General features: G+C 41.2%; 1 protein-coding gene across 4 annotated transcripts in view; it reads left to right on the forward strand.

Moving 5' to 3' along the window:
• The window catches only part of UNC5A (unc-5 netrin receptor A), a 281,379-nt gene that overhangs the window by 226,449 nt on the left and 38,727 nt on the right, over positions 1 to 16,203 (forward strand). For all 4 annotated transcript variants that reach the window (XM_075209143.1, XM_075209142.1, XM_075209141.1 and 1 more), the window contains exons 5-11: positions 262 to 442; positions 3,082 to 3,249; positions 3,817 to 3,981; positions 5,796 to 5,981; positions 6,814 to 7,089; positions 7,348 to 7,435; positions 8,357 to 8,525. In XM_075209143.1, coding sequence (XP_075065244.1) covers positions 262 to 442; positions 3,082 to 3,249; positions 3,817 to 3,981; positions 5,796 to 5,981; positions 6,814 to 7,089; positions 7,348 to 7,435; positions 8,357 to 8,525 — 1,233 coding nt within the window. The remainder of the gene's footprint in view (positions 1 to 261; positions 443 to 3,081; positions 3,250 to 3,816; positions 3,982 to 5,795; positions 5,982 to 6,813; positions 7,090 to 7,347; positions 7,436 to 8,356; positions 8,526 to 16,203) is intronic.

The following is a 16,203-nucleotide window of genomic DNA, read 5'->3' on the forward strand; positions in this document are numbered from 1 at the left end:
AGCGGAATTTCAGCTGGTTCGGGCAACATAAATATAATTTTGATCTTTACTACTTAACGTCGTATTGCTGTAGCTCATTTGCTCACCAAAGATTTAGTCCTTGAGTATTTATTAATATGTTTATGGTTTAATTCTAATTATGGCAAGTTTTTTTTGTATAATTATGCAGTTTTACTTTGTTCTTAATTTTATGTCTCTTCTTTCTTTCATATCTCACCAAATCCATACTGTCTACTTCTACTCCATTCTATGCAATGTAAGGTGGAGTGGCTGAAGAATGAGGACACGCTGGACCCTGATGTGGATTCTAACATTTTCATTGGGACTGACCACAGCCTGGTATTAAGACAGGCTCGTCTAGCTGATACTGGGAACTATACCTGTGTGGCCAAGAATATAGTCGCTCGGCGGAGAAGTAATTCAGCAGCCATTACTGTTTATGGTAAGCAGGCGTTTACGGCGTGCAGTGTGATTGCTATCAATAATAGACTCATGATTGCACAAATTATCTAATAATAATCATTACAATTGACTTGTATAGAAAGGCATAATATCACCACAACTGAATATATATTTACAGTGGAAGTACCACAATATAAAACAACAAAGTAGCTGATGCAGAGTTGTTTGTTTTTCATTGTGGCATTTATGGCATAATTTCCTCCGCACTATATGTGCAAGAATTATTGAAGTGGTGTTCATTACTATCACAGTGCCAATTACCTTTCATCAACAGTGTGGCCACACTCATCTTATCGCTCCACTTCATGCTCCTCTACTGGGTCATCGGACGTTAGTATTTATTCAATGTGGGATATACAGCCGGTTACCTCTTTAGGAGTGACCGATCAGATGGTTTACTAGGTTTACTGTTGGTCTATGTAGTAGGTTCATCTGACCTTCTATATGTTCAGCTGTATTCCACTGGCCAGTGTTTCATATTTTATGGTTTATTTTAATAAAGTGTTCATATACATTTTTTAACCCACGGATTGGTTGTGTATTGATTGTGTACATCAGTTATCAGCGCTGTTGTCTGTTGTGTTGCATTTTTTCTTACTTGAGATCTCATTGATCTCTTCAGCTGCAGATACTGTTCTACACTTGGTCTCCATTTCTGTATCATCTCTCCTTGTGCCAAGTTTTTTTCGTTGCTTTTTCATTCTTGTTTGTAAAATGAGCATACGTTGGCTTAGTGGTTAGCACTCCTGCCTCACAGCACTTGGGTCATGAGTTCGATTCCCGAACATGGCCTTATCTGTGTGGAGTTTGTTTGTTCTCCCCGTGTTTGCGTGGGTTTCCTCCGGGTGCTCCGGTTTTCCCCCACACTCCAAAAACATACTGATAGGTTAATTAGCTGCTATTAAATTGCCCTTAGTCTCTCTCGCTCTGTGTGTGTATGTTAGGGGATTTAGATTGTACGTTCCAATGGGGCAGGGACTGATGTGAATGAGTTCTCTGTACAGCGCTGTGGAATTAGTGGTGCTATATAAATAAATGATGATGATTACTCTAGAAAAAAAGAGCATAGAAAATAACAAATTTCCCCCCATATGCAGAGCACAAGCTGTGTCCGCCTCTGCATCAGAAGTCTGGTTTACGGCAAGTCATCAGTAGCACTGCCTATTTGCTCCCACCCTGTAACAGCTACAAAGGACATGCCTCCTAACAGACATATATGCATGTTCTTGCAAGTCTGCAAGAGCCACACCTTTGCTGTACTATGTTAGAATGCCCCCCCCCCCTCCCCCACCTCTCTGCAAGCCAGTGTAACTGCCAGAAGCGCGCAAGTCTGCATAGGCATACATGCATGAGCCCATATTTTTTCTGGGTATGCACAAAGCAATTGCATGCAAGATACACTAGGCACACTGGCATACGTCCTATCAGCCCAGTAGTATGTACTCTTTTTAGCTAAGTAAATGCAAGCCTTTGTGATTCTATAATCATCTATAAGAGGCATCATGTATATCATAGTTGCCTACTCTCCCGGAATGTCTTGGAGACTCCGAATTTTTAAGAGTTCTCCCGGACTCCCGGGAGAGCAGCCCAACCTTCCACATCCTTCCCTTAGCTGGTGAAGTGGGTGGGGCAGGGCTAATTGTATCATACTGGCCCCGTCCCCTGCTGTAATAGGATGGAATTGGTATGTGTAACAGAAGGGCGGGGCCTAAATTCACGAGGCCACGCACCCATGACTCAGCATGGAGATCTCCCCTCCCGGATGGGAGATCTCCAAAGTAGGCAAGTATGATATAAATATACATTATTGCGTTCTTCATTTCCTTCAGTTGCCTCATAATACGATTTACTATTTTAGAATGACTGGTGCTTATGCTACAGAGCACAACCTTATTGCAATTATCTTAATTGTTGACAGCTTCTTGAAACATTTCAAGATATGTGGGATTATTGTAATGTGATAAAAATATTGGCTGCGTTATTCAGTTTGGTGGTAAGCTAGACAGTAAGAGTGAATTGTTTGAACCCTTCTGCTACATTATGCTGTATGGCATTAAACGATTCTGTTGGGTTGATGAACACAATCTGCTAATGTGTGTTGACATTGGCCGATCACACTATGGGGCCCTATAGGATCCATCTGTTTGGGCTGAGAGCTAAACGGTATGTGCTTAGCCAAGTTGGATATAGATATGCATTAGCCCATGCAAGGGCAATTTAAGACTGCCAGTAAAAGTGTTTGCATGATTGTATCCACTATGCATGTCAGTCTACTGTATGTCATAAAGCAACAGTTAATAGTATAAAGCCAGACAAAATTATTTAAATGAGAATGACTGACATTTTCAGGCACACAACAATAGGTGCTCCAACTTACAGTTTGTTTACCCTGTAAGGAGAGTTTCAATGACAGCCAGGAAAAACATCCCCTTTTTACAATACATTACAATATATAAAAAATAAATACTTTTTGTGAATTTTATTATAGTGTCACTGTACCCAGAAGTCCAAAAATAAACTGTTCCCTGTTGGCTGAGTAGTAACAGGTTACCGGTTCTGAGCGACAGCCTCTTATATTTATCATATCCTACTGTGTATGACTATGTGCTTTTTTCCAAGTTAATGGAGGATGGTCGTCGTGGACAGACTGGTCTCCGTGCAGCACGACTTGTGGAAGAGGATGGCAGAAAAGAAGTCGGAGCTGCACAAACCCGACACCTTTGAATGGAGGATCATTTTGCGAGGGTCAGAACATCCAGAAAACAGCCTGTACGACCCTCTGTCCTGGTAAGATATGGAAGCAGCACGTCTTGTGTCCGGTCACATATTTCATTGCTCTCCAGCTGTCTATCTGCCAGGATGTATGAACATGCCACAGGGAGAAATATTTTGATGGATAGATTGCTTTTCTGATATACCCAGGCTTACCAATAAAATGCTGAGCTCAGTACATTAAGATAATGGACCAGAGTTGCAAAAAGCATGAAAGTTAGCCAAGCATCTTGTAATAAGACAGGACTGTACCTGAAGCTAGACATTCATATGCTTATTACCAATTGTAGAGAGATAAACTTGTATCATATAGCAATAGAGAACACAAAGATATGCCGTATTGGCAGACTGAGACATTACTTTGTGCTGAAGACAGACAAGCAGAGAGCAATAGCTGTGTATGATGAAAAGTGGGGAATGGGAATAGCTGTGTTCTACTGAGTGCGAGAACAGATGGATCATTTAGATATGATATATGAGAAAAACCTGCTACTTGCATGAGATGGAAAGTTCATTTGTAGGGTGTGGTAGACCTGATTGGTTTATATCTGCTTTTCTTTTGATGATTGGCTGTAACAACAGTGAGTGGAGGATGGGCAGAATGGAGCTACTGGTCTTCATGTACCTCTGACTGCACCCACTGGAGAAATAGGGAGTGTACTCAGCCTGCCCCACGGAATGGGGGGCTGCAGTGCCAAGGACCTGACACAGAGACCCGAAACTGCACCAGTGAACTCTGCATGCACAGTAAGTGTTGCCTATCTGGAGCACTGGCACTGTAAAATGAGTTAGCCCTTTCAAAATGACAATAAAGCAACATTTAAAATATGTCTGTAAATGATCAGACGGTACATATGCATTAATCTGTACCTTTTCGTTTGAGATCCAGTAAACATTCATTTACTTCATGTGACTTATGTAGCCTAATTTCATAAAATAACATTTTCACTTTTGCCACTAGGTCTAAAAATAATTTGTCCATCTGTCAGTGGTAATGCATTTTTGTCCCTAGTTCGGTCAGTTCAATCATCATATATTTTATCCTGACTTCAAAGTGAATTGAATTGAAAATATTCCATGCTTATTAACTTTGTTCTCTATGGAATCAGTTCTCAAGAGACATAATTTCAGCTGCGAAAATGAAGGTGATGTTTCATGTTAGTAGATGAAACTACCGTTTTGCTCTCGGCAGTCCATGTAACTTAAAGATTGCTTACTTCAGGCTGCTAACTTCAGGCTAGTCTTCCTTGGGGTATATGTTAGCTGGTTGTGTAGATTCCATGTCATTTTATATTTTATTAGTGACAATTTTAGAAATATCTCTAAAGAATTTCAAATATTCTGCCAGAAAAGTAAAATAGATATTGACATCTGTAAATTGCATTTTTTTGTATAAAAATTCCCTAGTAATTATGTAAGTGAATAAGCCATTATTCTTCAAATTATAGATGTCTATAGGCGAACTAGGAAATGCATTCACCTTTGTGAAAAGTCTTTACACTTAGGTCTTTCATTGCTAGGCAACCTGTTTCTCATTTGCCTGCTCTAATGTTGTCTGTCTTTATAGTTGCTCTTAAAATCTATCTAAGCAGAAAACAAACCTGATCCTGCCAAGATAAATCATTTGCTAACATCTGCTGTACTGGAGGAGTTAAATGACTTTAAGAGATTAATTATTTGCCCCCCTTAAAATCTAATTCTGATTAAGTTCCCCCCAGGGAACCGAATGTTGATTTTTCTGCAAGTTAATATATTTTCTTTTCATGCAGCTGTAATCATGTCTTTGAATATTGTAAAGTCAATGTAGACATGTAAACTACTAAATACAATAGACTTCCATCATCGTTCATGACTCATTGCAGCGTTTTTTTAAACAACCTTATCTGACTTTCGCTCACTTTTAAATGGCACAAGACTGAAATGCAGGAAATGTGTCTTCTGTATATTCTGTGTGCAGGGTAATGTCCTCTGCTGTGTGTGCAGAGGCGGGTGGCTCGGTAAGGTCAGCAAATGCAAATAAATTCAGTCTTAAGGTAATGGTGATTTAATGCAAAAGATCAACTGATGAGACATGGGTAGGCAGTAATCAGACAAGACTTTGCTTAGGCACATGAGAGGTTTGCAAAAGAACCAGACTGATAGTACCTGCAGCTCACAGACACAGCAATCACATTCTGGTAAAGAAAGATGGGCATATTGGCCTTGTGCTACTTGTCGAAAAATGAGCCCAAATATGAGATAGAACTGAGCTGTAATGTACACTATGCAGAGAATAAAGGGGATTAATGTTACTCTGTGGAGTCTTGGCTCTGATTACTGCAGGATAATTTGAAGGAAATGGAGCGGTTCCTCTTACATTGAGAATATTAGAATTATTTTGTGCATTAGTATTATTATTATATTGGTATTACAATTAAGAAAATCAATCTCAATGGCACACATATTTCATCTATTCTAAACTGATTACATGATTACAGACAGTAGGGACTTTTCACTTATTGCCATATATCTCCTGCACAATGATTCATTTTGTCTCATCTATATTTCTGTGGGTGCTGCAGCTGTGGGCGCCCCTGAGGACGTGGCCCTGTACGTTGGAGTGGTGGCAGTGGCGGTTTTTCTAGTGCTACTACTAGCAGTGATACTGGTGTGCTGGCGCAGGAAAGAGGGCCTGGATGCAGATGTGGCTGACTCCTCCATTCTTACCGCTGCTTTCCAGCCTGTCAGTCTCAAGCCTGGCAAAGCAGGTGAAGTCCTGCAGGACCAAACAGCATTTTCAAAATGTATATTGCAATGTGTAGTAATTAGGGTAATTTATTAAGCTCCGCAGAAACAATATGTTTGCACAACTGGCTGCTTTTATGCACAACATGTTGTTGTTCTCTTAAGTAAGGTAATGTCATGTGTTTGTACTCTGTTTGCTTAGTTATGGAGTAGAGGCTACCTGCACTGGCAGGAGCAAATGGGCAAGTGGGCTGCAGGCAGCCTCTACTGGTGTCATGGTAGCCTGGTGCTGCTCAAATATAAAACGAGCATGGCATACGCTACTTGATAAAAACAGAGTGTTCCGTTGGCTGGCATATATATATATTGCTTGCTTATATATATAGTCTTCTATAAATATTGTTTGATGACCCCAATAATGTAATACTAGAATAGTTTATATGATTTAAAATACATTTCATATTTTTTAGAGTTACTTTGTTTTATACTAGTTTCTCAAAAGTTACTTACAACCAAATTCAACACATTTGTAGTTACTTCTATCGTACACATGCACATGATATATAAGTGAAAATGATTTACATTTTTTTTACAAAAAGTTGGTAATATATATTTATTATAGATATACTGGCATGCTTTATTCAGTAATTGTCATTATATTAACAAAAAAGTAGTACAACAACAATACTAAGTAGGATGTGTACTAAAGAAGTGGGGATAAAATATCAGATCAATAAACTACTAAAATATCTGTAGCCATGTTCAGATCGGACATCATTTTATTAAATGTTGGTATGATAGTCTATTGCATTAGTGGAAATTCAGGTAGATATGATTTGTGTTTTGTTTCACTAGGCCAGGCTCACTTGCTGACCATTCAGCCTGATCTCAGCACAGCTACCATGACCTATCAGGGATCCTTGTGCCTACGACAAGATGGGGGGAACAAATTCCAGCTAACCAATGGACATCTTCTACCACCTATGGGACCGGGTTTACCAAGGGAGCATAGCCACACACTGCCGCGTCTCTCCACACAGAGCTACTTCCGCACCTTGCCTCGTGGATCCAACAATATGGCATATGGGACCTTTAACTTCCTAGGAGGACGTCTGAAGATCCCAAATACGGGTACTCTCATATTTAGGTGTTAGCGTAATGACAGTCTATAAAAATTTATTTTTTCATATGTATTTATGTTTTCACCATTAAGAAAAATTAAACCAAGTAAATATATCACATTGTTAGTATTAACATAATATAATTTCAAGCAGTACAAAGTTCTTAGTTGTGGTGAATTTGAAAGATAAAAAAAGTGTAATATGTCATGATCGTGTAGATCTGTGCATATGTTTGTATATTAGTGATAGTCTGTCTACTTTACCTCAGGCCTCAGCCTGCTTATACCTCCAGATGCCATTCCCAGAGGAAAAATCTATGAAATCTACCTGACACTTCACAAACAGGAAGATGTGAGGTAGGTCCCTACAGATATATGAACATTTATCTGATGTGAAACCAAAAAATTTTGCTGACACATATTTCATATCATTTTAATTTTACCACACCGTATTCTAGGCCTAAACCCGTATATTAATAGGATCAACTGTGTCTTTGTGTCACAGCTTAACCTGTCCACTCACAGTTGGATTTACCTCTTGTGTTGCCATTGGCAATTGTCAAATTCATCTCTATTTCTCCCCAGAAAATAGAAACAAAAATAATTCTTCTACATGAGTTGTTTAGGCCTTTGAAGGATTGAATTTCATTTAGAAACGAGAACCATCTTGTTATAAAATAAATAAATAATAAGTTATAAATAAGAACTAGAATCAGCTAAGCATCAAGTGAAATGTCTTAGGTCTGGCAGCATGTGAGTGGTGGATGGTTCTCCGGCCAATCATTTCCCCACATGCAATTAACTCTGGACATGTTATGACTTCCTCCGGTTTTTAGCTATTTAAAATTGATCACATATAAAATATAGATTTACATACTTGCCTACTCTCCCGAAATTTCCGGGAGGCTCCTGAATTTCTCAGACTCCTGGAAGAGAAGGCATCCTCCTGGAGACGATGGAGGTGGGGCTTAATGATGCAATTTCGCATCACTAAGCCCCACCCTCTGCTATGAAGTGCCATGAATTTCAGGATTTCATAGCAGGGGGCAGGCTACTGTGACGCAATAGCATCATCACGCCCCCTCCTACCCCCTGTCACATGACTTCTCCAGGATCTCCCAGAGGAGAAGTTTAAAAGTAGACAAGTATGATCTAGAAATACAATGAAGTTAGTTCAGATGCATGCACATACCCGTACAGTAACAACCACAGACAGCAGCATATATCTGGATGTGCACTCATGTCTCACATCTTCTACCTTTCCCTTATCTTCTTGAGGTTACCTCTAGCTGGCTGCCAGACGCTTTTGAGTCCCATCGTCAGCTGTGGGCCTCCTGGAGTCCTGCTTACCCAACCTGTTATCTTGTCAATGGACCACTGCCTGGAGCCCAGTCCCGAGAACTGGACAGTGCGTCTGAAGAAGCAGTCCTGTGAAGGCAGCTGGGAGGTAGGCTACATTTACTGTATACCATCATTATGTAATTGTCACTGATTGCCTTATGAGGGAAGCTGGCTGCAAACATGCAACAGATAAATGATAGGTAGTGAATCACACATATATACAACTTGTTACCTCTAGAAATTAGCTCTCAGAAGAAATATGTGACATCTGCTGCCTTCAAATTTTACATCAAAATGCTTCAGTTCATTGACTGAAGGCTGCAATACCAACTTTACCTGGCAGAGGGCACTGTGCCCACAACATTTTCAAGTATTCGTAAAAGTACAGAAGTATTACTAATGGCTTCAAAACAACAAATTTTCCTTGGCAAGCACTGAAAAGCCATGCAGCCTACTGTGTTCTACTTATAAATGCGTCACCAACACGAGTACAAGAAGAATACAGGACAACCAGAAAAAGTTGAAATTAATGACAACATTACTCAGTATATAGTGCTATAAATAAAATATTAATGGCTGTTTGAGCAGGGCTATGCCTTGCAAATTCTCTATCTCTATCTCTCTTATTATATTTAGTTGGGACATACAGTATGTTACTATAAACTTACAGCTGTTTGAGCTAATAATGTAAAGTTACACTAGCAAAGAAAAAAAATACTTTGAAATTGACAATATTTTTGAGCAGTTACAAAATGCTATATTTACATACCTTATTTATGATGTATTTGCAGTAGAAATACCTTAGTAATATGTTACACCTTTATTCAACCTAGGATAGACACATGTGAGTTTGAAATCTACCTAGGAAATTCTTATAGAAATCATTGCTACTTACAAAATATTATTTAATTGTCCCTGTCACCTATACAAAGCGGTAGTGCATTATTTTTTAAGGGTTTTTAAGCCCCCCCCCCAAAATATATAGAGAGCTGCTGCGCATGCGACCGCGCATGCGCAGCAGCTCCATTTCGGCGATGCTGAATTGTACAGCAGCCGCGGCGCTGTCAAAGAAGCGTCCGCGGCAGTGCTGTATTGTAGTACGTATGGAAAATATTGATTCCTGACATTTTTCATGATAAGTCTACTTTTCCTTTGTAGTCTAAGGCTGGTATTTCCTAGCATTCCTAAGTAGCCATCATGGTAAATCACACTTCATGCAATGCTTAGACAGCAATGAAGGAAAAATAAATCCTTGTTATAAATAAGATATACTTCCCCTTTAAAGTGTATCACCAATACATAGAGTAAGCTGACATTTTGTGAGCTGAACCAATATTTATTAGAATGTAGTCAACTCACTATAGAGTGAGTGTCTCAAGAATATTAGTCAGGAGCCATGAAGACTGGATATGAAGTGCTCCAGTGATGTCACCGCTACCTACTAAATAGATTGGTTGAATTCTCATGACTATTAGTCCAGTAGACTAAAAGATTGCCTCCACTATGTGTAGGAGACGGGTGTTCTTTATGCAGTTGTGGTTTGCTAAAGATTAAGCTATCTCTAAAGTGGGCCACACATGCTGTGATATTGCAACCAATATCCAATTTTGACCAAGTGTATATTCCCACAACAACTGTGATTCCCGATTGGTAAATGTGGCCACTATTGACCTCTGCATTCAATCATCTTCTGACCATGCTAACAGGCCCCACTGAAGCTGGGAGAGGTCTGGCTGTTTGCCCTGTGTGCCAAATAGCACACAGGGCAAACATCTCATCCAATTTGGCCACACTCGTGGGTTGACAAATTGAATCTTGACCCATGTGTGGCCAGCATTATCTTACAGTCACTTTGATAAAGTAAAGCTGATATATAAAACTGAGGAATGTGGGTGTAAAATCTTGTGACTAACATTTGTGTTATGGCTGACGGCAAGTATCATAAACTTGTAGAACAGGTACAGGTAATATAGGTCTTCACCTATAGCAGCCGCCTTTCCCGTAGAGCTGAACATGCTCACAGGTACTCAGATGCCCCCAGATCTTTAGCTCAGAGAAGTACAAGGTTATAACCGTACCGTAGCGCAGGCGAGGGACAGGTGATAGAATCAGCAAGTCTAAAACTGGCCAAGGTCAAGGGGTACAGCAGGCAGCGGTAGTGAGATCCAGGCAGAGGTCAGGGCCGGCGGCAAACAGCGTATCCAGGTAACAGGCAGAGGTCAAGGTCACAAGCAATTCAGCAGTCCAGTAAGCGAGCTATAACCGGCATGGAGGTTAACCCCTCCCTGCCTAATATACCCAGGAGAACCAATCACAACAAGATAAGGTAATAATAATAATTATTCCATAGCTGGGAATGAGAGAGAAGGAATATGCGACCGCGCATGCGCAGCAGCTCCATTTCGGCCATGCTGAATTGTACAGCAGCCGCGGCGCTGTCAAAGAAGTGTCCGCGGCAGTGCTGTATTGTAGTACGTATGGAAAATATTGATTCCTGACATTTTTCATGATAAGTCTACTTTTCCTTTGTAGTCTAAGGCTGGTATTTCCTAGCATTCCTAAGTAGCCATCATGGTAAATCACACTTCATGCAATGCTTAGACAGCAATGAAGGAAAAATAAATCCTTGTTATAAATAAGATATACTTCCCTTTTAAAGTGTATCACCAATACATAGAGTAAGCTGACATTTTGTGAGCTGAACCAATATTTATTAGAATGTAGTCAACTCACTATAGAGTGAGTGTCTCAAGAATATTAGTCAGGAGCCATGAAGACTGGATATGAAGTGCTCCAGTGATGTCACCGCTACCTACTAAATAGATTGGTTGAATTCTCATGACTATTAGTCCAGTAGACTAAAAGATTGCCTCCACTATGTGTAGGAGACGGGTGTTCTTTATGCAGTTGTGGTTTGCTAAAGATTAAGCTATCTCTAAAGTGGGCCACACATGCTGTGATATTGCAACCAATATCCAATTTTGACCAAGTGTATATTCCCACAACAACTGTGATTCCCGATTGGTAAATGTGGCCACTATTGACCTCTGCATTCAATCATCTTCTGACCATGCTAACAGGCCCCACTGAAGCTGGGAGAGGTCTGGCTGTTTGCCCTGTGTGCCAAATAGCACACAGGGCAAACATCTCATCCAATTTGGCCACACTCGTGGGTTGACAAATTGAATCTTGACCCATGTGTGGCCAGCATTATCTTACAGTCACTTTGATAAAGTAAAGCTGATATATAAAACTGAGGAATGTGGGTGTAAAATCTTGTGACTAACATTTGTGTTATGGCTGACGGCAAGTATCATAAACTTGTAGAACAGGTACAGGTAATATAGGTCTTCACCTATAGCAGCCGCCTTTCCCGTAGAGCTGAACATGCTCACAGGTACTCAGATGCCCCCAGATCTTTAGCTCAGAGAAGTACAAGGTTATAACCGTACCGTAGCGCAGGCGAGGGACAGGTGATAGAATCAGCAAGTCTAAAACTGGCCAAGGTCAAGGGGTACAGCAGGCAGCGGTAGTGAGATCCAGGCAGAGGTCAGGGCCGGCGGCAAACAGCGTATCCAGGTAACAGGCAGAGGTCAAGGTCACAAGCAATTCAGCAGTCCAGTAAGCGAGCTATAACCGGCATGGAGGTTAACCCCTCCCTGCCTAATATACCCAGGAGAACCAATCACAACAAGATAAGGTAATAATAATAATTATTCCATAGCTGGGAATGAGAGAGAAGGAATATGCGACCGCGCATGCGCAGCAGCTCCATTTCGGCCATGCTGAATTGTACAGCAGCCGCGGCGCTGTCAAAGAAGTGTCCGCGGCAGTGCTGTATTGTAGTACGTATGGAAAATATTGATTCCTGACATTTTTCATGATAAGTCTACTTTTCCTTTGTAGTCTAAGGCTGGTATTTCCTAGCATTCCTAAGTAGCCATCATGGTAAATCACACTTCATGCAATGCTTAGACAGCAATGAAGGAAAAATAAATCCTTGTTATAAATAAGATATACTTCCCTTTTAAAGTGTATCACCAATACATAGAGTAAGCTGACATTTTGTGAGCTGAACCAATATTTATTAGAATGTAGTCAACTCACTATAGAGTGAGTGTCTCAAGAATATTAGTCAGGAGCCATGAAGACTGGATATGAAGTGCTCCAGTGATGTCACCGCTACCTACTAAATAGATTGGTTGAATTCTCATGACTATTAGTCCAGTAGACTAAAAGATTGCCTCCACTATGTGTAGGAGACGGGTGTTCTTTATGCAGTTGTGGTTTGCTAAAGATTAAGCTATCTCTAAAGTGGGCCACACATGCTGTGATATTGCAACCAATATCCAATTTTGACCAAGTGTATATTCCCACAACAACTGTGATTCCCGATTGGTAAATGTGGCCACTATTGACCTCTGCATTCAATCATCTTCTGACCATGCTAACAGGCCATACTGAAGCTGGGAGAGGTCTGGCTGTTTGCCCTGTGTGCCAAATAGCACACAGGGCAAACATCTCATCCAATTTGGCCACACTCGTGGGTTGACAAATTGAATCTTGACCCATGTGTGGCCAGCATTATCTTACAGTCACTTTGATAAAGTAAAGCTGATATATAAAACTGAGGAATGTGGGTGTAAAATCTTGTGACTAACATTTGTGTTATGGCTGACGGCAAGTATCATAAACTTGTAGAACAGGTACAGGTAACATAGGTCTTCACCTATAGCAGCCGCCTTTCCCGTAGAGCTGAACATGCTCACAGGTACTCAGATGCCCCCAGATCTTTAGCTCAGAGAAGTACAAGGTTATAACCGTACCGTAGCGCAGGCGAGGGACAGGTGATAGAATCAGCAAGTCTAAAACTGGCCAAGGTCAAGGGGTACAGCAGGCAGCGGTAGTGAGATCCAGGCAGAGGTCAGGGCCGGCGGCAAACAGCGTATCCAGGTAACAGGCAGAGGTCAAGGTCACAAGCAATTCAGCAGTCCAGTAAGCGAGCTATAACCGGCATGGAGGTTAACCCCTCCCTGCCTAATATACCCAGGAGAACCAATCACAACAAGATAAGGTAATAATAATAATTATTCCATAGCTGGGAATGAGAGAGAAGGAATATGCAGCTGGCCAGGTCGCGGCGGCGATAGAGAAGTGTCCCGACCGTCATCATGGTGACAGCCGGGGCGAAAACCGGAAGTGACGCCCCGGTTGTCATGACGACTGCCGGGACGCGTCAGAGGAACCGGAGCGAGTCGCGGCGGCTCAGGCACCGCCGCGGCTCATAATAATATGTTAGTTTGGGATGTACATTATACTGTGTACAGCCTGACCCCCAAAACATTGAGAACCCTGCTGCCCACCAACTGTTTAAGGATATTGTGGACAAGGTGGGCAGTATGCCAGTGGAGGATGGGTGTAAAATAAATAAGAAGGACCATCATAGTAATCCAGTGCCAGTGGCAACAGCCATTCCTCCTCCATATCAAATGATGCACATATAGAGACTGCACATATAGAGACCGATTCATGTTTGGACGTAAGTACGTTTCCAAGCCGTATCTTGCGTGAAATAGCTCTGCATATGCTCAGAAACGGACCTTACATCAATGGACGCAAATGCACGCAACTCATGTACGAACACAAATAACACTTACGACTGCCTATGACTTGAAGAACGGAATGGGGAGGGAAGGGGTAGACTAACGTAGGCAATGTACAGTAAGAGCATGCTGACACAGATGTGGCCGATTCCAGTCCTGGGTTTCTCTTAATTACGCTTGGTTTCATACATATCATTTGCATTAGCTACAGGGCAGGGTGATAGAGATGGCTGTTATGGCATACATTGTTTGGAAAAGTACATGTATGTGTGCCATTAGCTAGCGCATGTGTACGCAAGATAGACCATAAAAATGCATTCTATGTACAGTACGCATTAAGAACATCTTGATTTATGTATTTAATATAATATAATAATGGCGGAAATGGGGAAAATATAAACAAACCATATTTTATATTTAATGATTATACTGTTTAGAGTTGTTCATTTATTTTCTAATATCAATTTATATGTATGCGTGCTGATGTTACATTATATTGCACATACGTTTTTGTATATACTGCACTCTGTTCTGTCTCTGTTACCTCTGTTAACATATGGCACATACCATTTTAGTAGCTTCAAGAGTCAAAGGAAAATCTATCTTGAGATCTGCATGGATTGATTATAGGAATAAGTTGCCCTATATTTTACTAAAATGAACCAAAAATATTCATAAACTGCGCCCCCCACGTCAGTGTTGCATCCTGGCCGGTCGCCCCTATCGCACAGCCCTAATCACGGCCCTGTTTTCATCTAAATGAATGGAGTCAAGACCACACTTTTATCCTAAAACAGCTTGAATTCTTCATGGCATGGGTTCAACAATATGCTTGAAACATTACTAGTGATTCTGGTCTATGTTGATATGATAGCATAGCGCAGTTGCTGCCAGTCTGCACTGTTGATGTAAGGAGGGATGCATCCATGGATTTGTGTTGTATACGCCAAATTCTGACCCTACCATGCATGTTACTACAGGAATCAAGAGTCTTCAGACGAGGCAACGTTTTTCCAATCTTCCAACTGTCCAGTTTTGATGTGCCAACTGCAGCCTTAGTTTCCTGTTCTTAGCTGACAGCAGTGGAACCCGGTCTGGTCTCCTGCTGCTGTAGCCCACCCTACTGCATACCACTGTTGTAACGCATGGTTATTTAAGTTACTGCTGCCTCCTGTTAACTTGAACCTGTCTGTCGTTCTCCTCTGACCTCTCTTATTAACAAGGCATTTTCGCCCACATAACTGCCGCTCACTGGATGTTTTTTGTTTTGCGCACCAGTTTCTGTAAACCCTAGAGTCTGCTTTGCATGGAAATAACAGTTCAATCAGCAGTTTCTGAGATACTCAAACCAGCCTGTCTGGTACCAACAATGATTCCACAGTCAAACCCCTAATTTCTTCCCCATTCTGGTGTTTGGTCTGAACAACAACTGAACCTCTTGAGCATGTCTGCATATGTTTATGCATTGCTGCCACCTGATTGGCTGATTAGATATTTGCATTAACAAGAAGGTGTACAGGTATACCTAATAAAGTGGACACTTAGGGCTAGATTTACTAAGCTGCGGGTTTGAAAAAGTGGGGATGTTGCCTATAGCAACCAGTCAGATTCTAGCTATCATTTTGCAGAAGGTACTAAATAAATGAAAGCTAGAATCTGATTGGTTGCTATAGGCAACATCCCCACTTTTTCAAACCCGCAGCTTAGTAAATCTAGCCCTTAGTGTACATGCACAGACAACACTAGGGGCTAATAATCACAATTGCATCAGTAAGAAAAGAGATGCATATAGCTATTTACCAGTCAAGGAGAAGGAACTACATCTCCCAGAAAGCTGTTATGAAGAGGGGGCGGAGCCTAAGAAGACTGAGAAACCAGAGCTGCATTTAGGATTTCCATTTAAATAAATGTGCCTGGCTGGCTTTTGCAGCACACATTTTGTCACAGAGTGTTAATACTGGGCAGGGGGTTTCCCGAATCTCCCCCTGGTGTATCTTTTGAACACCCCCCCAGAAGAGAAAGCAGAGATTTGGGTGGAGGCACTGAAAACCAAGTACCAAGGTGAGAAGCATCTGCGTGGTTCAATATATATATATACCCTCACAACGCTTAATACACAAGGGGGTGTTACAGTGGAGGCACTGCTGAGATACTGAAGACACACTCAGTGAAACCCATCAG

This window comes from Mixophyes fleayi, chromosome 4 (assembly GCF_038048845.1).
Source record: "Mixophyes fleayi isolate aMixFle1 chromosome 4, aMixFle1.hap1, whole genome shotgun sequence".
In the NCBI taxonomy this organism is placed as follows: Eukaryota; Metazoa; Chordata; class Amphibia; order Anura; family Limnodynastidae; genus Mixophyes; species Mixophyes fleayi.